Source organism: Eptesicus fuscus, chromosome 14 (genome assembly GCF_027574615.1).
Source record: "Eptesicus fuscus isolate TK198812 chromosome 14, DD_ASM_mEF_20220401, whole genome shotgun sequence".
In the NCBI taxonomy this organism is placed as follows: domain Eukaryota; kingdom Metazoa; phylum Chordata; class Mammalia; order Chiroptera; family Vespertilionidae; genus Eptesicus; species Eptesicus fuscus.
The window spans coordinates 13,858,087-13,879,056 of NC_072486.1; the positions used below are offsets into that span (position 1 = coordinate 13,858,087).

Genomic DNA, 20,970 nt, shown 5'->3' on the forward strand with positions numbered 1-20,970 from the left:
CTCTCCCAGCAGGAAGCTGGGCTCCGAGTGGGAGCCTCCAAGGAGCCAGCGTTCCAAGAGAGCAGGAAGTGGAAGCTACCGGGACAATAGGGACTACTAACAGCACTGGCACCGTTACCTCTGCTGTATTCCATTGGCCAAGGTAGCCAGGGGGCCTGCCCAAGTTCAAGGGCACGGAGAAATCAACCTTGTGTCTTCAAGGGGGTGAGCGGCAAGATCATATTAGAGAAGCTCGTCTTGGGGATAGGAAGACAGTGTTGGCCATCTTTGTAAAATAACATCCGCAGCACCACCTGAAGTCCTGCTCTACTCCTCCAAACACACGTGTCGGAAGCCCAAGGAACTTCCTTTTGTAAAGTCTGACATCTAACCTCCCCCTGTGGCCATGGACTCCCCTAATTCAGACCTTCATCTCTTTGTAGCTAGTTAATTGTCAGAGTTACCTTCCTGGTCTCCAATATCCCTTCACTGCCAATAGCCAATAAAACTTGTATTTTCTTACACAGGTGTTTCCATAAAATTTAGCTTTGATGATGTCCTAAGTAAAAATTGGCTCAAGTACTACAGTGGGTTTGTTTGATCTGTGTGATGTTGGCATATAGAGTATTTACTTTTTCTTTTTTCTTTTTTTTTTTTTTAACTTTCAACATCGCAAAATCCAGATTAGGCTCCTTTTGAAAAACTGGGTTCTCATATGTGGAAATTTAATTACTCAACTAATATGTTCTAGATACTGAACAAAAGGAAAAAAATATCGGTCCCTGTGGAGAGGCAGACAATGGACAAATGAATAAGTAAAAGATGTAGAATGTTGTATGGCAATAAGCTCTGTGGAGGGACAGGAAGGGGACAATAAAGGAGTGGGTGGGAGCCCTGGCTGGTTTGGCTCAGTGGATAGAGTCGGACTGCGGACTGAAGGGTCCCAGGGTTTGATTCCAGTCAAGGACACATGCCCAGGTTTCAGGCTCAATCCCAGTGGGGGGCACGCAGGAGGCAGCCAATCAATGATTCTCTCTCATCATTGATGTTTCTATCTCTCTCCCCCTCTCCCTTCCTCTCTGAATTCAATAAAAATATATATATTTTTTAAAAAAAGAGTGGATGGGGAAGGCTACAATTTTAAGTCACACGTCATGGAAAGCATCACTGAAATGAGGTATTTCAGTTAAAAAACTTGAGTAGAGAAAGGGACATATGGATTTCCAGAATGTTCTTTTCCAATCGAGTAGCCTGTAGTCATATGTGGCTATCTAAATGTATGTTAATTCAAGTTAAATGAAAAGTGTTCAGTTTTTTAGGCACACTAGTCACATTGCAAGTGGCTAGTGGCTACAAACCAGATACAAACATGCCCACGGTTGCAAAAAGTTCTACTGAACAGCATTGCAGAGGAAGAGTATTCCAGGCTGAGGGCACAGCAAGTGCAAAGGTCCTGGGGGGACATTGATCGACTGAAGCTAAATAGTGGCATGGCTCTTCTGTTTACTCATTCCAGCTATCCTCTGTTGCCTGCCGTATACTGTGGCTGAATGGCAATTTTCATTTATTACCATAATTCAAGCCAACTTTCCAAAGGCCTTTATTTTTTTTTTTTTTTAAAATGCTTTATTTACAATATTTTTGTTTTTACCCAGTTAACATTTTTATTATGGGAAATTTCAAGTATGTCCAATAATAGAGACAATAAGCCATCATGTACTCAACATCTAGCTTCAAATATTATCAACTCATGGCCAATCTTTTGACCTCTGTATTCCTCCCCAGTATCTGCCCCTCTGGATTATTTTAAAGCAAAGTTCAGATGTCATATCATATCATCTGTGAATATTTCTCTATGTATCTTAAAAAAAAGAACTTCCCTTTTTTAAACATAAACATAATATCAATAACAACCACCTCTCCCTACCCCCACCAAAGAGTAATTCCATAATATTGTCAAATATCCAGTTTTCACATTTCCATAATTGTACCATAAATTGTCCAAAGGCCTTTATTGATAGTGAGTTTTAGACCCTTGGCCAATGCCATAGAAGCTACAGGATGAAGTCTGAGCCCCCTGGTCTTGCATTGAGAAGCTGTGTGAAAGACGGCAAAGACCAAGAATCGGGAGCAGGAGGCAGACACGTGTGCAGAGGAGGTGTATGGTGTGATTCGAAAGGTTTCATCAGGAAGGAAATGGCACAAGCACCCACTAACCAGAGTGAACACTCACCGAAAGCGGCCTGGAGAGCCTCTACTGCACCAGGATTACAGGGCCTTCAGTCGGTGTGTCAGGAGGAAGTCTGGAGGATGGAGTGACATTCTGGGGCTCAAGGCAATGACTGATTTCCAACTGGAGCTGAAGTATTTCAACATTACATCAACTGGTAAGTCTCACACGGTGTGCACAAGTGGGATTTCAGCCTTGAATAAATAAACGTGATAGGTATTTGGAATCTCATGGACTACACAGTTTATTGCAGAGCTCTATCCGCACAGCTTACGGTGACAGGATTGACGGCTCTGCAGTGCCACCAGCACCCATTCTGATATTTTCTCCTGCTTCCCCTTGGTATTATGGGTCCCTCTCTCCCACCAGTATGACACAAGCAGTGCGTAAGTAGGTTCCGGCATTGTTCTCATGATTTTCCGCATTACTAGAAGGACCCTCCCTGCTTTCTGCCTGGTTGAATCTTCCCCACTCCGCTTCCAGGCACAGTTTAAAGGGCCTTCATTGGCTTGGCTTTGCCCATCCTAGGCCAGAAGCATTTCTCGCTCCCGTGGCTGGGAATCCGCATTAGCCACACTCACTTGGCAATGACCAAGAGTACAAGGCAGCCCTTTGTTTGTCTTTATGTTTATTTTCTCCCGGGGCCAAATCTAAGTTCTTTGCAGTCAAAGGTCACAGGTCATGCTTCCTTTCTCCTGACATGGCCACATTTCCATAGGTATTTGCCATGCATCTCCCCGTGAGTGGTTAAGGGTACACAGCAAACCAACTCAGGGCCCTGACTTCCTGCACTCCTTACTTGTCCACGTTATTTATTTATGTTTTTTTTTTTTTTTAAATATTTTTTTATTGATTTTTTACAGAGAGGAAGAGAGAGGGATAGAGAGTTAGAAACATCGATGAGAGAGAAACATCGATCAGCTGCCTCCTGCACACCTCCTACTGGGGATGTGCCCGCAACCAAGGTACATGCCCTTGACCGGAATCGAACCTGGGACCCTGGAGTCCGCAGGCCGATGCTCTATCCACTGAGCCAAACCGGTTTCGGCTATTTATGTTTTTAATGTGAGTAAGCTTATTCGATTCTTACAAGTCTTGGGCCCTAACTGGCCTTTGTTGCAGACGCTGCCTGGGTTTGAAGGCCCTGCTGGAGGCTTCCTCTCAGGGCTCGCTCTCCTGGCGTGTGGAGCGGTGTAAACAATGATTCACACCGCGCCGGCCTTCACAGTTCACCCAGCACGTTCATCACGGCATCAGGCTTCCAGGGACGTCAGGTTCCAACACGTCCGCAGAGATTCACCTTCGGGTCACTAGACTCGCACCTAGTTTGCTAAACACCGATCATAACAATGCAAGTTTTCTCCCCTCGTCTTTTCAAGCCGAGTGTGCCCAAGAGGGGACGGTGTGGTGGGGCCTGCGGTCTCGGTGGTGTGTGGCTTGTGGCAGAGTGCAGAGCCTATTTTGAAGTTGTTGGGCTCCAAGCTTTTCTAGGAATAGCGATTGTGATTTTGGGGCCGGGCTGTGCACAAAGCACGGAGGGTTCACGCGGAGGGAGCGTCTCAGACTTCCCAGTCACTTGATCCAAGTCCAAGTCCGCCCTGGCTGTCAGGGAAAGGAGTGAAGCGGGGATTCCAGCCTTAAGGGAACTGGAGTTGGGGGTGGGCAGTCAAGTGGGTTTGGTGGAGGATTCTGGGAACCCCGCGTCTACGGATGAGACACGGTGTCCAGGGTGTCCTACCCTTTTCCTCTCGGGTTCCTGGAGGGGCTGAGGGTCCAGGTTCTAAGGCAAAGGTGAGCCACAGGAGGGGGCGGGGCGGGGCGGGGCGGGGCCCGCGCACCTGGGCGGGGAGGGGCGGCGCCGGGCTGAGCCAGGCAGGGGCCCAGCGCGCGCCAATGGGCCGCCGCTGGCAGCGCGCCCTGCGCCCGAGCCGCAGTCGCGCCCTCTCGCTGCCTGGAGAAGGCGCGCGGAGGCAGCGCGGGCGACGGGAGCTGCCGGCGCCGCGGCCGCCGCCAGGGCATGAGGATGGCCGTGGGCTCCGTCAAGATGCAGCCGCCGTGCGAGAGCCCGGCCCTGGCCCGGGCGGTGGCGGTGGCGGCGGCGGACAGCGCCCTGCGCCGCAGCCCCAGCGCCCGCGAGCCCGAGCGCGAGCAGCCGCCCGCACCGCCGCGGCCGCGGCTGCGGGACCTGCCGGCGCTGCTGCGGAGCGGGCTCACGCTGCGGAGGAAGCGGAGCGTCGCCGGCGGCCGGGTGAGTGGCCGGCCGGGTCCGGCCCGAGTGGGCGAGGGCGGCGCGCACGTGGTGCCCGCGCCCACCCTCGGGAGGGCTCAGGGGGCGTCTGGAAGTTGGGGGGCGGGGGTGGCGGAAGGAGCCACCTTATGCGGGAGTAGGCAGAAGAGGTCCTGGGACGGGCCGGCGAGGCCGTAGGGGGCCCCCGGTGAGCGGCGGTTCCCCTCCCCCCAGATGCACCTGACTTAACCCCAGCACCTGGATTCCCGCTGCCGGACCGGACCGGACCCGCGCCGCCGGAGGAGGGCCGTTGCCTCTCCCCACCCGGAGGCTGCAGGTGTCCGGTGCCTCACGGCGGCCAGCCCCGTCCAGACAGCAGCATCGGGGCCCACGTGCGGGGTCCCAGCTTGCAGGAGGCGGGGGACGTGTGCGCTTGTTTGGGACGCCCCGTTGCAAGCTCTGGGCGTCGGGGCTGGTTCTGGCCGCCACCACGACCGTGGGGGACCCTGGACTGGGAAGTTACCAGTGACCGAAGGAGCTGCTGGCTCCCTGGCTCTGGGTCTCCAGCTCTCAGCGCTCGGCGACGCCCCCTTGAACAGGAGGGTGCACGCCCCCCAAATCTTAAATCTTAATACTTTCTGACGGTGTGTTCAGATTGGATTGTGTGAGTGTGTGTGTGTGTGTGTGTGTGTCCCTCGTTGGGTTTTAAGAGCATCTAATGGCTCAAGCAGGTCAGACAGTCAGACATGTTTTGTGTGTGCGAGAAGCAATGGCCTGCTGACCTCCTGGCGTCTCGCACTGGCCGCTCAGGTCTCCCTGCTCACCACGGCCTCAGGGCACCGTTGGTGGGTTCTACTCAGTCTTCTTTTTTAAAAATGTGTCATTATGAATCAGGTTTTACTGAGAAGCTGCAACAAGGTAGGTTTGGGGGCTGGAGCTTAACAAATGAAGTCTTGGTTGTCTGCCTCTGGAAGAAAGACATCCGTGGGGACGTCGCTCTTGCGGGGAGAGGTGGGCCTGGAAGCTTGAGAGCCGGGAGAGTCACTGGTCCCCTGTGGCCTCCTGTGGGTAGAGGAGGGTCTGAATTCACCAAGGTCTCCAACCTCTCTAGGCTGTTCTGCCTTTCTTAGGCGTTTCCTTCCCCACGTGGGGAGGGCTGTACATGATCTACCTCGGAAGGATGTTCTGAGGATTAGCTGGGCGGAGCAGGGTGTCTTGAAGTTCATGACCAAGGGCATTTTTAAAAATATATATTTTTATTGATTTTGGAAAGGAAGGGAGAGGGAGAGACAGATAGAAACGTCAAAACATCAATGATGAGAGCAAATCACTGATCGGTTACCTTCTGCACGCCTCACACTGGTGATCATGCCCACATAACCCTGGCATGTACCCCGACTGAGAATCGAACCAGGACCTCCTGGTTCATAGGTTAGCAGTCAACCACTGAGCCATGCTGGCCAGGCTGAGCAGGGGAGTTTAAGAACTCCCTTGTAGCATAGGGGATTGCCTGCAAAGAATGCGAGGAACTGGGTCCCAAAGATGTGACAGAACCGAGCTGTAGACTTTGCAGGAATCCAGGGAAAAGTAGGTCAGATCGCGCTCCTGTTATCCTGACAGTTACTTCTTCGTGGCACAGCGCACAGAGCCACGCGGGCGGCCAGGCAGGCTGGGGAGGGAATGCCAGGGCTTCTGTGTAAACAGGTCTTAGTTCATCTGCTCGGAGGCAGTGGTTCTCGCCGCCTGGGGTGATGCCGTGTGCCTCGCCGATATGCAAGTTTACGCTTATCTTCTCAATTATTCTGAATATGGTTACTTCAAGTAATGTATACTTCATCAACCCTTCTTCAGTTCTAATACTGTATTCTCTTTGAGACATTCCAAACACATTTCATAAATACTTTTCAGCCGTCTTCCCCTCCGTTGGCTTTGGAATTTGGAACCTTCCATAACAAAAGTGTAGGAATTTGAAAGAAAGAAGAACAGGTGAAATGTGTACCTGTATTAGTCTGCTCAGGCTGTCATAACCAAGTGCCCTAGACTGGGTGGCTTAAGCAGCAGAAATGTGTTTTCTCACAGTTCTGGATCCTGGGAAGTCCAAGATCGAGGTGCCCGCTGATTTGGTTTCTGGTCAGAGCTCTCTTCATAGGCTTGTGGATAGCTGCCTTCTCCCTGCGTCCTCACATGGCCATTCCTCATGCACATGGAGAGAGAATCCCTCTCTTCCTTTTCTTCTAAGCCCACTAATTCCATCACAGAGGCCCCACCCTCATGACCTAGTCTAACCCCCACCCCCCAGACTCCATCTCCAAATACCATCACATTGGGTTTAGGTCTTCACGTTATGGACTTTGAGGAGACACAAACATAACAGAAGTGCTTTGAAGAACTATATGTACCAAACCAGTTGGTGACTTGTGAGCCTCTGAGGTAATTTGATTAGTCCCTTGGTTAGGGCAGTGAGGCTAATGCAAACCACTCACGGCTAGATCTTCTCTGGACCTTTTTTTTTTGTATCTCATGGGCTGCACCTCCAGATCACAGCTGAGTGATTATATGGACACGTTAACATGAAATCATTCCCCCTGGTTTAAAAAAAAATCAAAAGCAGCTCTGTGCATTGCACAAATTGGTATGAAAGTTTGCAATTTCTGCATTGACCAAGATCTCGTTGAGGATCTGGTAGCTTTTGTCCACGCTGCCTTGGGCTCTCACAAATCTGATAGCAACGGTCCCCCTGAAAGCTCTTTGGGGTTGTGTTGTCCAACCAGAATGCCTTGTAGGCATTCTCTTCCTGGGAAAACCAAGCTGACATTTGGTTAACGCTGCAGATCCCCAGGGCTCCTGGGTGCAGTAACTTCTGATCATATTGGATTCCAAATGCACACTGACTAAGGCTCTTTGCACCTCTTTAGGCTAAGTGGGGAATGACTAGATTTTGACCTGTGGGAGGACCCTAGCTACTGCTTAAAAATTAGTGGTAAGATAAGGCACAGCTTGAATTCCCACCAAAGCCCTTTATTCATTTGTTGAGATTATGAGAAATTACTATAATAAGCACCCAGGCTTCAACAGTTACTAACATTTGCCAGTCTTGTTTCATTTATTTCCTCTTTCTCCACGTGTGTGTGTGTGTGTGTGTGTGTGTGTGTGTGTGTGTGTAGGCTGGTGTATTTTAAGGTATAGTCTAAAACATGTCATCTCACTCATAAATGTTTCAGTTTACATCACTGATAAGGACTTTTTTCCTTTAAAGAAACAACTTCTATGCCTTTTTTACACACAGAAATGTTAACAATAATCCTTAATATAATTCCCATATTCAGATTTTCTTTTACTTATGATTTGTTGGAATCAGGAACAAAATAAGGTCCTTAGGCTTTGAAATCTATTTTATTAGTCGTCCCCTACCCCCTGCCTCGTCTTTCATGCTATTGATTTGTTGGAGAGAGTGGGTCATTTTTCCAGTAGAATGTCCCATTTTCTGGGCTGATTTCTTACCATGGTGTTGTTTTACTTGTTTCTCTATTCTCCATGTCTCCCGTAAGCTGGCAGTTAGATGTAAAGGCTTGATTAGATCCAAGTTCAAAGGCAAGCATCCTTCGTAGGTGGTGCTACGTAAAATCATTGCATCACATCACAAGATGCATGATGTCTAGATGGTTTTTTTTTTTTTTTTGAGATGTTAAGATTGATTAGTGGGTTGAGGTAGAGTCAACTTACCTTTCGACCTTTCACCTAATAAATAATTTTAGCATCATAGATAATTGTAGCCTAGATCTAAATCTATGATTCCTCTTTTTAAAAATGTTTATCATTTTTATTGAGATGTAGTTGACATACAACATTATATTAATTTCAGGTGTACAACATAACGGTTCAGTATTTGTAGATACTGTGAAATGGTCACCACAATAAGTCTAGTTAGCATCCATCACTACACATAGTTGCAGAATTTTTTTTTCTTGTGATGAGAACTTTTAAGATTTACTCTCTTAGAAACTTTCAAATATGCAATACAGTATTATTAACAATAGTTGCCAGGCTGTACATCATATCCCCTGACATTTATTTTTATAACTAGAAGTTTGCACCTTTGACTTCCTTCACCCATTTTGCTCACCCCACATGCGCCCTCCAAACCTCCACCTCTGGCAACCAACAGTTTGTTCTCTGTATGTGAGGTTGTGTGTGTGTGTGTGCGTGTGCACACGCACGCGTGTGTATGTGTTTTAGAATCCACATATAAATGAGATCATATGTCTCTTTCTGTCTGACTCATTTCACTTAGCCTAATACCCTCAAGTTCCTTCTATGTTGTTGCAAATGACCAGATTTCATTCTTTTTAAATGGCTAAATGATAGTCCATTGTATATATACCACATTTTCTTTATTCATCCATTTATAGACATTTAGGTTGTTTCCATATCTTGGCTATTGTAAATAATGCTGCAATGAACATGGGGGTGCAAGTTAGTGTTTTTGAGAAAGATACCCAGAAGTGGAGTTGCTGGATCCTATGGTAGTTCTATTTTTAATTTTTTGAGGAACTCCCTTACTGTTTTCCATAGTTGCTGCACCAATTTACATTCCCATGAACCGTGCACAAGGGTTCCCTTTTCTCCACATCCTCCCCAGCACAGGTTACTTCTTGTCCTTTTTGTATCACTCCTCCTGCATTTATTAATTGGAATTCTGCCTGTAAAGAACTCACCCTCATGGACTGAGTCTCCTGAAATTTAGATTCTGCAGGAAAGACAGGGAAAAGGCTTAATTTTTTTCCTTTAATCAATTTTCTGAATAATGATTTGTGCTCTAACAACCTCCCATGATAATCAATGTTTCTCTTTATAAAGTATCATTAAGAACTTGTGGCTCTTAATGTATTTGTTTCAGTCCACTGCAGTCAAGATTCTTTCTGATGCTCAGTTTGCCCTCGTCTCCCGAATACCGTTACGAAGGCCCCACTAGCGCCTGATACTTTCTTGCTTTCTGGTACAAGATATTCAGAGCTTATCTTGTCCATTCCGGGCTTCGGACCTGAAGCCAGCCATTTTCCCAAGGAGAACTAATTCTTTTCATTGAAAACCATTTATCCCCTCTGATTTTTGCCTCTCTTAGTGGTTACATTATTTTTACCTTGGTCTTAAGCCTTTCATCTTAAGTTTTTGTTTCTTTTAAATCCTTCTCAACAGGCTGTGTCCAAGGCCGTCATTTCCTCCCTCTAATGAAACAGCTGGTGACGACCCTCCCCTCGGACTGGTTTTCCTGCCAGAGCCCCGGCTCGGACTTTTTCTGGGCTTTGGCCGCCGTGATCCTTTCTGCAGGGCTCTGCCACCTCTTCGGCTCCGGGGAATCTGTTCGTTTCCAGCAGCCGGAGGGCTCACCGATGTGCCACTGTTCCCCAAAGCCCAGCAGTGATTCTCCGGCTCTGGACTGGCTTCTCTCCCCGACCTCTTCCCCGTCCACCCTTCACTCGGGCAGGGCCCCTGGGCATGGTGGTGAGGCGGGAGGGACTGGCAGAACTGCTGCTGGCTCTGTGCTGACCTCCTCTCATTTTCATCGACGTCACTACCCAGCAGATTCCCTCTCCGAGAGGAACAAGGTAGCCCATTGCCGGTCCAAGGTGGACCGCTTACCTGGGACTTAATCCCTCCTCTGCCGGAAGTGAGACTTTGCTGATTGAGAGACACCGACTGCTCCAGTGATCCGGCAGGCCGCACTCATGGTCACGTTATACACGTACCTTCCAGGCAACGCATGTACTTGGTTCTTTGTATTTAAATGAAAAGCAACGGCTGACACTTCATGACACCGAACTGCGGTGCCATGCGTGTTCTGGTATAAACTTCTCTGCACCCTCATACCAAGCCTGTGCATTAGATGCTGTTGTTTGCATTCTGCAGATGAGGGGAGGGAAACAGATGCAACTTGCCTCCGGTCCCAGAGTGGGTGGAGGGAGGGAGGTCTGAATCCAGCCATTCTGGTTCCATAGTCCATGCTCTGAATTGACTCTGGTTTTCCTCAAACGCACTGAGGGCAAAGGGCATATTTACTTTGAACTGCCATAGCCTGAGAGTACCTGCTGCTACCACCCGGCCACCCTGAGAGGGGCAGGTCATGCTGTTGGTAATGCCAGATGTTAATGCTCCTTTCATTCGAGCACGCAAACGCTGGTGATAGACCTACTGGGTGTGAGGGCAGGCAGCGAGGGGGAGTACATGTTGTGGTCATAGGTGAATGGTAACTAATACTAAAATTAAAAGTCGCTTCCCTTGTGTCATAAGCAAAAATCAGCAGGCCCACCTTAATCAAAGTCAATCCAAAAAGCTTATGAATTTGCCTGTTTAGATACGGTCACTAAGGCAGGCTGGCGCCTTCCAGGGAAGGTGAGTCAGATCAGACACGAGGGACACGTGATGATATTATTTCAGAAGCGTTGACTGTTTACCAGCTCGAGCCTTGACAGTGTTATGCAACTACTAGAGGCCTGGATTTGTGCATGGGTGGGGTCCCTCAGCCTGGCCTGTGCCCTCTCGAAATCCGGGACCCCTCGGGGGATGTCGGACTGCCAAGGGATGTAGCAGTGCTGAAGAGGCAGGCAACTGAGGAGGAGCCCCAGCCGGGGCCAGGGACAGCTCTGCTCCTGGCCCTGCTGCACCTGCCTCCGCTGCCCGCTGCCCGGTAGCACTGCCGCCACAGCCGTGGAGGTGGGAGAGGCTCCCACCGCTGCAGCTGCGCTCGCCAGCTGTGAGCCCAGCTTCTGGCTGAGTGGCGCTCCTGCTGTGGGAGCGCACTGACCACCAGGAGCTCCTGTGTTGAGCTTCTGCCCCCTGGTGGTCAGTGCATATCATAGCGACCTGTCATTCCGTCCTAACAGTTGCTTAGGCTTTTATATGCATAGATGTTGACCATGGCTACAAATAAAGTAAACGCCACAGATGCCACCTCTAAAAATATTTAGTTGGGAAGAAGGAAAAGAAATTATAGATTCATTTATTCTCTCTTTCTTTAAAAAATATATTTTATTGATTTTTTTACACAGAGGAAGGGAGAGGGGTAGAGAGTTAGAAACATCGATGAGAGAGAAACATCGATCAGCCGCCTCCTGCACACCCCCTACCTGGGATGTGCCCGCAACCAACGTACGTGCCCTTGACCGGAATTGAACCTGGGACCCCTCAGTCCGCAGGCCGATGCTCTATCCACTGAGCCAAACTGGTTAGGGCTCATTTATTCTCTTTTAATTTCGTGTGAATTTTAGCAAAGGCACTCAATGGCAAGTTCATGCTGTACTTACTCATTCTTTTCTCTTTCTTCTGACACCCACACAGGCGGTGGCTGCTTAATTAGACCAGAGGGAAAGAGCCTGGGTTATGGCTTCAGAATAGGGCTTGAATCCCAGTGCCATCGCTCTGTATCCTTGCGTGACATTCTCTGAGCTCTTTAAGCCTCAGTTTCTTCTTCTATAATGAGATGCACTATGGGTCAGGTTTTCCAAGAATAGAGATAAGACATAGAAAGTTTGGGGCACACTGGAGCTTAAACTTTTCCTTCCCCAGCTGGGTGCTTATTCTAGGGGAATGGGCTTTCTTAGACATATTTATGGAAATCTAGGCACAAAATTTTTTTTTTGCTTTCGTATGCAATGTCAGGTTCTATGTTTTTAAAAATTGGGATATCCTAACAGATAGTGAGTATGTAAGATGGTGCCTAAGTAATGGTGCCGTACATAATAGTCTGAGTTTCTCACTTGCACCATCTCTTAAATTGGCAGTAATTGGTAACGTGTGTAGCTAAAAATAGGTGGAAAGGTGGGAGGTAAGTCATTGGTGATGACTTTAAGGTTTCTTCTTTGCTTTAATACAGTATCTGCATAATAACCCTTGTTAGGGATACGATAATTTCAGTAATGATGTGTGATCTGGAAGTAGTTTGTGAGAAGTTATACAATTTTCTGTGAAGGTAAAATAGTTAAAATCAGTGACCTAACTTTTTGCGATAAATTAGTGTTATGAAAAATCATTCATAAGTGGATATGGAAAAGGGAAAGTCCGCAGATGCCATTGTGGACACTAGCATGTCTTTATCAAATTGAAATTTCAATAGCCCCCTACAGGGAGGAAATTATAGTCCAGAGAAGTTAAGTAACTTTTCCATGGTCACCCAGCAAGGAAGTAGGAGAGGCAGAAGGGAGCTCAGGGCTGTCTGATACCAAAATCTGTGTCTTTTCCACAATACCATGTAATCGAAGACTTTGACATAATTATAACACGTGGTTGATTGAAACAATGGATGCACCGGACATTCCAAGCCTTAGTGTGAAACCAGCTGGCTCTCTTTCAAGTGCCTTCAGTAGTGGCTTCCAGGAGCGGTCTTTCTTGCACACTAGTGTCCTGGTGCACGGATTCCTGCACATTGAAAGGAAATTAATTAGAAGAAATATTTTAATATCACTATTCACATCTTGCTAATGAAAAGAAAATAGGATTCCACCGAGTCTCCTAACTACCTACTCCAGGACTTCTGTGAGGATCAAATGAGATGAGGCATGGGAAAACACTTCACAAACATTTGGTTACACTGTAAAATGTTTGCACCTGGCTATAAAGCAAGTCGGATTCCTGGGCTGAAGAAACTCCAAGGATGCTAGTTGCTAGGGAGAGGAAGCCGGGCGTTGGTACATGACATTATTACCTGGCGCCCACAGCCACCGTTTCTGGGCTGGTCTGGGGGCTGCATTTTGCGCCATGGGGTCTTGGCAGTGTTGGCTGCGATATGGTGGGTTGCCACTCCAGGGTGGTGGCAGGGCCTGTGTCCCACTTGGGGGAAGCTGAGTGTTGGTTTGTCGGCACCAGGTCCACGGTGCCATTTATTTTTAAATGGCCAGTGCGCGTCATGGCAGCTCCTGCATTGAGTGTCTGCCCCCTGGTGGTCAGTGCGTGTCATAGCTACTGGTCAGCTGGACGGACACTTAGCCTCTTATATATAGAGTTTGGCAATGGCTTGAGCAGCAGCTGTCATCATCTCCCAGCAATACCAGCCTTTTACAAGAAACGTGAAGGCTTAGGATGACTCATCCCAGAAGCCATTGTTTTCTCAGGAGGTTTGGAAGCTGACTAGGTCCACATTGCACATGTACATGGAGATGTATAAACAAGCAGTCTCCTCTCCTGGGGTGCCCCGGAGACTGGAGCAGAGGGCGGAATTTCTGGTAACCCAGCATTTCACTTCTAATGGCGACTTGATATTTTGACAACTTCAGATTAGGAGATGGGAAGTGCTTACAATGGAATAAAGTCATTGAGAACACACAGATATCTTTTATAACCTTAAACCCTGGGATCTTTCTGTATCTTTTAATGTGGTGTGATGACCCTGAGCGAATGGCCCTGACATTTGGGTCCCAGGCCTTTTGAAGAATGAGAGGACAGCACCCCCGTAAAACGCACGTGCGGACGTAACTGCATCTCATTTCAGGGGCCTTTAGAGGCCGTGAAGCCTGGGTCACCGCAGACCCTGCTTTTGGAGAGCAGCACGTGGTTCTATAATGATTTTACTTTTTATAAAATCTTTTTCTTCAAAAACCTAACATAGTCTCAAGCAATGATTCTCTTGTCAGTAAATATTTCCTTGAATTAAAGTATTTTGTCGGTTAGACGGGCTGAAAATGGTTCGCCTCTAAAGGTTCGTGAGGCCTGGTAGGTGCTGGTGGCGACGATGATGATGATTATTTAACAAGTCCTTATACAGCATTTATGGTCCAGTTGTTTGAAGTACTTTAAGAACATTAACTCTTTTAGTCCTTATAACAACCTTAATGGGGCGGATGCTCTCATTGTCTTTTTTTTATTCCAAAGAGGAAAATGAGGTACAGAGAAGAGAGAAGCAAAGTTGCCTGAGATCATCCTTTAAGTGGAGGAGCCAAGATTTGAACCCAAGAAAGCGGGCTCCATATTAAAAGGTCTACCTATCCTGCTGTATCTTCTCTCCAAATAAAATATGTATTTCCTGATTGCAGACCCCTCCCCCCTTCTCTATTTTTTATGGAGTAGGGATGTATGTTACAATGATGTGATCATTTAATGGGATCTATTTTCCCCCTGTAAAGCTATTATTAGTGATGGTGTGTCTTAAAATTTTTGTTGTTTTAGAATACAGGAACTATAGTTAAGTCATGTTTTAGTTTCTAAAATTAGCTGCATAGTTTATCTGTAGAAATATCAAAGTAAATCACAGCTTTAAAACAAAATCCGTATCTATTTATGAAGTGTGAAAAATGTGAATTAAGAGTATTTTAACTGAGGATATGAAACTGATATTGCTTAGGCGTTGATTTAAATGTCAGGAGAATAAATTTAAATTTTTTTCTTGAAAAAGCATGAAAATAGCCTCAGAGTAACATTAAAGTGGAAGAAACCAAAATTCTTTTCAGTGAAATTATATATACATATAAAATTTATTATTGGTTTCCTCACAGATTTTTTTAAGTCAAATTTGAAGTTAAACCTCCCATATAAATTTCTCAGTTTTTAAAACAAAGGCCTGTGAATATATTCAAATGACAATAGATTCAGACTTGCCTTTGAGTCACCAGACTTTGGGTGGTGAGCTGGCAGATCTCACCTGTGACTCAGTTCATCTCTTTTTATTTTGTCTGCTTTGTTCATGGGCATTGGCTTCTGGGTAAAAGGCTTTTCTTTCCTTTTGCACTGTTTGTGTTCCTGCAGAGAGCACCTAATTCAGGGTTTCTCTTAAAGGCAAAGCAAGCCCTGGCTGAAGTTGAGGGGTCTGGAAAGCCAGGCGTCTGCAGTCGAGCTGCTTGTCTTCCTGTACTTCCCCCCCGAACTGGTCTAGCAACTTGAACTGCAGCCCTGTTGGTGGTTTTGCCATTCAGTTGCATTTGACTCTGTCAGATCATTTACCTGGAGCTGTTATGAGGCGCTCAGGCAAATACTTGTGATTGCCCCACACTGACGCCTTTGGTGCTGACTGTAAATTTGTTTTACTCTCTCCTGTTCCTCTTGAGAGACGTGAATAGCTTATCACTTCTGCTTAAACTAACACACCAAGTGTTGACAGCAATGAGTCAACACTACGAATGGCATACTCCTCCATGGTGTGCTGTGAATTTATATATAGGTATGAAATCTTTTGTAGAAAACAAAGGTAGGGAAGATGTATGATGAGACCTTTTAGAACCCAGGGGAAGCCCTGGCCAGTTTTGCTCAGTGCTTGGAGCGTCGGCCGGCAGACACAAGGGTCTCCAGTTTGATTTCCAGTCAAGGGCACATACCTCTATTGCAGGTTGGGTTGAGGCACAAGCGGAGGCGACCAGTGATGTGTCTCTCTCACGTCGATGTTTCTCGCTCTCTCTCTCTCTCTCCCCCCCCCTTCCCTCCCTCCCTCCCTCCCTTCCACTCTCTCTACAAATCAATGGAAAAAATGTCCTTGGATGAGGATTAAAAAAAAAAAAAGAAGAAATTAGGGAAAGTATGATGCCTCTATCAATCCATTAAAATAGAATTGGCAGTGATGTCGTAGAGAGAACTTTTTTTCTGTGTTTGTCACTTAACGACTGTGTGACCTGGAATAGGTCAAATTACCTTATGAGTCTCTCATGTATTCCCTCATGGAAATCAGTGATGGGAGAGGGAGTCCGTTTCTTTTTCTTGCTCTTTGACCAAGGTCAGAGCAGTGGTTTTTCTCCATTGCGATGCCATGAACCTCCAGAATGCCTTGGGGGCGTATCTTAAGCAAATGGAAAGATGGATCTTTAACATTCACCATGGCTCTTGAGTTGGGGCGGGGGAAGCTAATGTATTAGTATGAAGAGCATTTGAAGATGCAGGAAGAATCTGATTAAGTCAAGAACCTGTCCTATCAAAAGAGTAAAAAGAACATATCTATAAATCTGTATCTAGAAGATTAAGCTGGCCATAAACAGAATTCTGGGAGAGATGTCAGAAGAGAACTTGTGGCAGCCAACTCTGTGTCGGGGGAAATCTTACAAGGTGGTTTTATCTTCTTTTAGATAAGAGGTTTGTTGCTATTTCTTGTCATCAATGAAAGCTGATTCTTAGCCTCAAATTAGCATCAATGTTTGTTGTCTTCTACTATCTTAAATTTATCATAAATCTTTAAATAGCACCAATTGAAGCACTCAATTCCCCTCCTCTTGGCACATCCCGTCTTTAAAAAAAAGCCACTTAGCCGTATTCTAATTTACCTTGAATATCTAATGAAGTTAGAGCTTAAAAAACTCAGCAACGTCAATTCATGAATAGTTGGCTGTTTATCCCTCTGTCATTTATATAATGCTTGATATTTATAAAGTCCTTTCACATACATTTTTACTTCACTGTTTCCATAACTTTGGAATAGGTGTTTCCTTCTTTTGCAGATTCAAAGGCAAGTTACTGAGCTTTTCTTTAGGTCAGGACCTCACATCTGTGAAGCAAAGATAGAGCCCATCCCATCGGGGTGGGGCTGAGTAAATGAATATGTGCAGTGATATTAAGACAGAGCTAGCCATGTCCAGATGGCTTAGTAAGTGTGAGCTCCTGCTGCTGTCATTGCCATTGCCACCGCCATCATCATCACTGGCTGAAGTGACAGATCTGAGGGTTTCCAAGCTCAGTCCCTTTGGAAAGCTGAGAGAGGTCTTACTGGTTATCTTGATAGCAATTAAGTACAAAAACTTAGGGTCAGACACTGGTATCTTGCTGAAGGTCACAGTGAGGAAGTTGAAAGAGATCCAGGGGCTCCATAGACTAGACTCCATTTAGTGTGAGTGTCTCTGATCGGTTATCCATGGACTGTTCTCCTTAAAGCTGTCAAAGATGGCGTTCTCAACCTTTAGCATGTGTGATAATCCCTGGAGGATTTGAAAAACAGATTCCAAGGACCCGATCTTGGAGACTTGGACTTAACGGTGCATGAATGGGTCCCAAGGATCCACATCTCTATCAGATCCCAGGTGATGCCGATGCTGCCGGTCCATGGACCACACTTAGTAGCACTGGTCTAAAGGGTACCTTCATCACCAGAAAATGATTGAGCCAGGAGTCTGCCTGGTTTTCTGTTTGCCACCTTTATGATGAAGGCCAAACCAAGGGGGAAAACCATGACTCTAAGACCTTTATTGAATTAATAATATGGGAAAATCCCCCTTGTTGGCTTCCACAGAGAGACTGGCAGTTAAAAAGAAGTGAGGGCCCAGCCAGTGTGGCTCAGTGGTTGAGCATCAACTCATGTACCAAGAGGTCACCTGTTTGATTCCAGGTCGGGGCACATGCCTGGGTGGGGAGCATGCAGGAAGCAGCCCATCAATGTTTCTCTCTCCCTGATACTTCTATCTTTCTTTCTGTCTGTCTGTCTAAAGTAAATAAAAACATATTTTAAAAAGAAGAGATGAACATGGGGAACATGAAGTGCCCGGGCGGCCGTGCTGGTCAGTCTCTGTTTGTCCATCCAGGTTCTCTCTCCCCTTTCATGTTCTAGTGTGTACCTTGGAGGCTGCCTCGGTGAATGTTCATCCGGGGTTCTCTGGATCATCGGGCTTTGGTTTGGGATCAGTCAATAGAAGGCCAGGAAGAGAGAGAAATCAGGGGTACCTGTCGCTCCTGCTCCCTCTTTTTCTGTGTGGTGCTGGTGCTGGTGCAGTGACCGGGACCATCAGGAACTAGCTACCACCGGGCAGTCCCCCCTCTGTTGCTTTGGCTCTCTCCAGTCTCCAGCAAATCTGTCTTTTCCCAGTCCCTCCTGCCTGTGGCTGTGAAAGACCGGTCACTACTAGCCCCTGTGTGCTGCCACGTCCGATGGGTCTCTGAACCTTGCCCACACATCTCCAGGAGGCCCTTTCCTGAGCAGACCCTGCATGTCCGAGCCCAGGGAAGAGCCGTGCTGGGGGAGTGCCGTAGGAGGTGGAACCTTGCTGAGAAGAACCTCACGAACAGAGTGGGCACTGGCAGTGATTGAGGCAAGGAAGCCAGCGCAGCCCCTGAAGTTTAGGTGGAGGGTGAGGACTGCAGGGAAGGGCCTGGCCTCTAAAGCGGTGCTGGGCTTCACCACAGAAGGTCCTGAGTGGTCCCTGCTGGAAGCTGTCCTGCACTGGAAGGGGACCCAGGTGCCTTTCCTGACTCATTCCTGTGCATAAACCTGCATGGCTCGGGTTCAGAATCAGAGAAGCGTTTATATGAGGAATTTACATTCCTTCTCTGCAATTGCCTGACCGGTTTTTGTTTTTTTCTCTCGTGCTTTGTTCCCAGATACCCTTAGCAATGTTAGTCTATACGAAGGCATTATAAGAAGTTTATGGGGCATTTTGATCTTGCTAACTTTTGGCACAGTGTATTGAACACGTTCTGAAATGCCTGCCAAAACGGCATCCACAAAGTAGCTAATAGTTGAACGTAATAATTACACCTTGGGTGCCGTTGCCTATCGGTCCCAGTGCTGGGCGTGTCAATGAGATGAAAAACATTTTCCATGGTTTTGGGGCTCAGCCAAATCATCTTCTACAGTAACCTCCCCATGAAGCAGGACCACAACACACACTCCTACAGTTCTGTGTGTCTGTCAGGTCTCTGGTATTGAAATGTTGTGCCCAGGTTGAAACTATTCCACAGCTCCTATAGGTAAATTTTGGGGTAGCAAAGTTTGAATACCAACATCCAAATACCTTGTCTTAACACATGAAATGTTACAGACCCTGAATCTTAAATTTTCTGCTGTTACAATTCTTTAGGAAGAAGAAAAATTCTCTATGAGGAAAAATTAACTCGAATGTTTCCCTGGGTTTTCATATACTTATGTGTCAGGAAGCATGGATGTGTCAGGGAGATGACCTCTTACAATTGAGGCAAATCATGATGAAATCAGATGTTATTCATTGTGGCACAGATTTAAGGCATATAAGCCCTTGGTTTTTGCTCTATTTTTCCCCTCCTTTCTGGTCGTTTACCCAATAAGGCTTGATGGCTGCGCCCCTCCCAAGAAGACAAGGCCTTTGGAGCACAAAGGCGAGGGTCCCCAATCCTCAGGGAAGGGGGGTGCTGCCCTAGATGGAGGCCGCCCAGAAGTGGTGTTAGGGGGAAACGCGCAGAGGGAGCGAGAGGGGTTCTAGTGCACAGGACACTGGTGGGGAGTCCATATTCGGTTCAGGGAACAGAGGAGCTCAGTGTGGAGGGTGTAGCTGGGCCGTTGGATGGTCTTGCTGGCCTACCTTGTTTCCACCTCTGGTCCAGAATGGAAGTCCCCCCTCTACCTGTCACTGGGGAAGGAGCCCTTTCTCAGTGTCTTCCTCTTTGGTTTGGCCCTAAGAAATGTCTGGTTAGCTTTGCTCCTGGGTTTTTTGAAGACTCATCTCCTTACTTCCCTTGCAACAAGCTATACATCTTCATTTTGGGTTTGGTTTCCTTTGGCTTTACCATTCCTGCTCCCCCCACTCGTTCTCCGCCTCCCCCCTTAAAGCTTTGTTCCCTTAAGGCTTTTTGGGTAGGTCGCTTGCCCAGCGCCTGAATCAGCTCATCCCATTGTTTGTTCTTGTTACACTGCACAGCCCTCTGATTTCTTCACCCTGTTACCATTTACCTGGCCCCAGTTGAGGGCTCTGTTTCATATGGACGATGATGATAGATGCTTTTTTTAAGGAGTTTGGATGATTCAAGACTTTTGCATGTTAAAGATAATTATGTTAGGACGCCCTGAGAGTCCCTCATCCAACTTCCCTTAAATTTTTTCAGACTATTTATTTAAACTCTTACAACATTTATTATTATCCTCTCCTCCTCCATGTCCAACCCCGACCCACCCCCACCAAGAGAAGTGGAACTTTTGCAAATAAGTAGCCATTACCTAACTGGTCTACATTATGGGGTGAAGAGTTAACAAATGTATTTATTGCTAATCAGCATTACATTTTCAAAACTACCTCCTTTGAACAGGTTGGTCAAAGAATGGATGAAAAAAGGTACTGCTGTGGTGCGATGTAAGATTGTGAAATTTAAAATCAGTTTCATTTCTTAATGACTGTAATAAATGAAGAAGCTTCTATTTAAGAAATTATCTTTGGAAGTGCAAGGCTAAAGAGAAGATGTAGTAAAGTGGATTAACGATTTTATTCATTGTTCATTCACTGTACTGGTAGACAGCGTCGTATAGCACTTACCTCTCACATCTCAGACTGAACTCCGATGTGGTCACCCCCTTTTTTGCATTTCTTGGTATCATTTATTTGTTTAAAAATCTGTATTATACCCCTATGATCTGATTTGTCAGTCAGGATAGTGCAGGTTTTGCTGCTGTAACAAAAAAACATCAAAATCCTTGTGATCTAACACAAGAAAAGTTTATTTCTTCTTGCTCACAAAAGGAACATTTTGTGTCTGGGTACTCTCCATGTCACGGCTCTGCTTCCACCTCATGACATTTCCATGTCATCGACTTCCACAGGGACTGCAACATGTGAAGAAAGAATAGAGAATTTCACACAGGCTGTTAAATGCTCCTGCCTGAAGTGACTTGCTCAGC

General features: G+C 46.7%; 1 protein-coding gene across 1 annotated transcript in view; it reads left to right on the forward strand.

The window, feature by feature from the left end:
* The first annotated feature begins 4,142 nt into the window (after positions 1-4,142).
* The window catches only part of RAPGEF5 (Rap guanine nucleotide exchange factor 5), a 196,377-nt gene continuing 179,549 nt past the window's right edge, over positions 4,143-20,970 (forward strand). Inside the window, exon 1 of the mRNA XM_054726573.1 lies at positions 4,143-4,457. Coding sequence (XP_054582548.1) covers positions 4,227-4,457 — 231 coding nt within the window. The 5' untranslated portion in view covers positions 4,143-4,226. The remainder of the gene's footprint in view (positions 4,458-20,970) is intronic.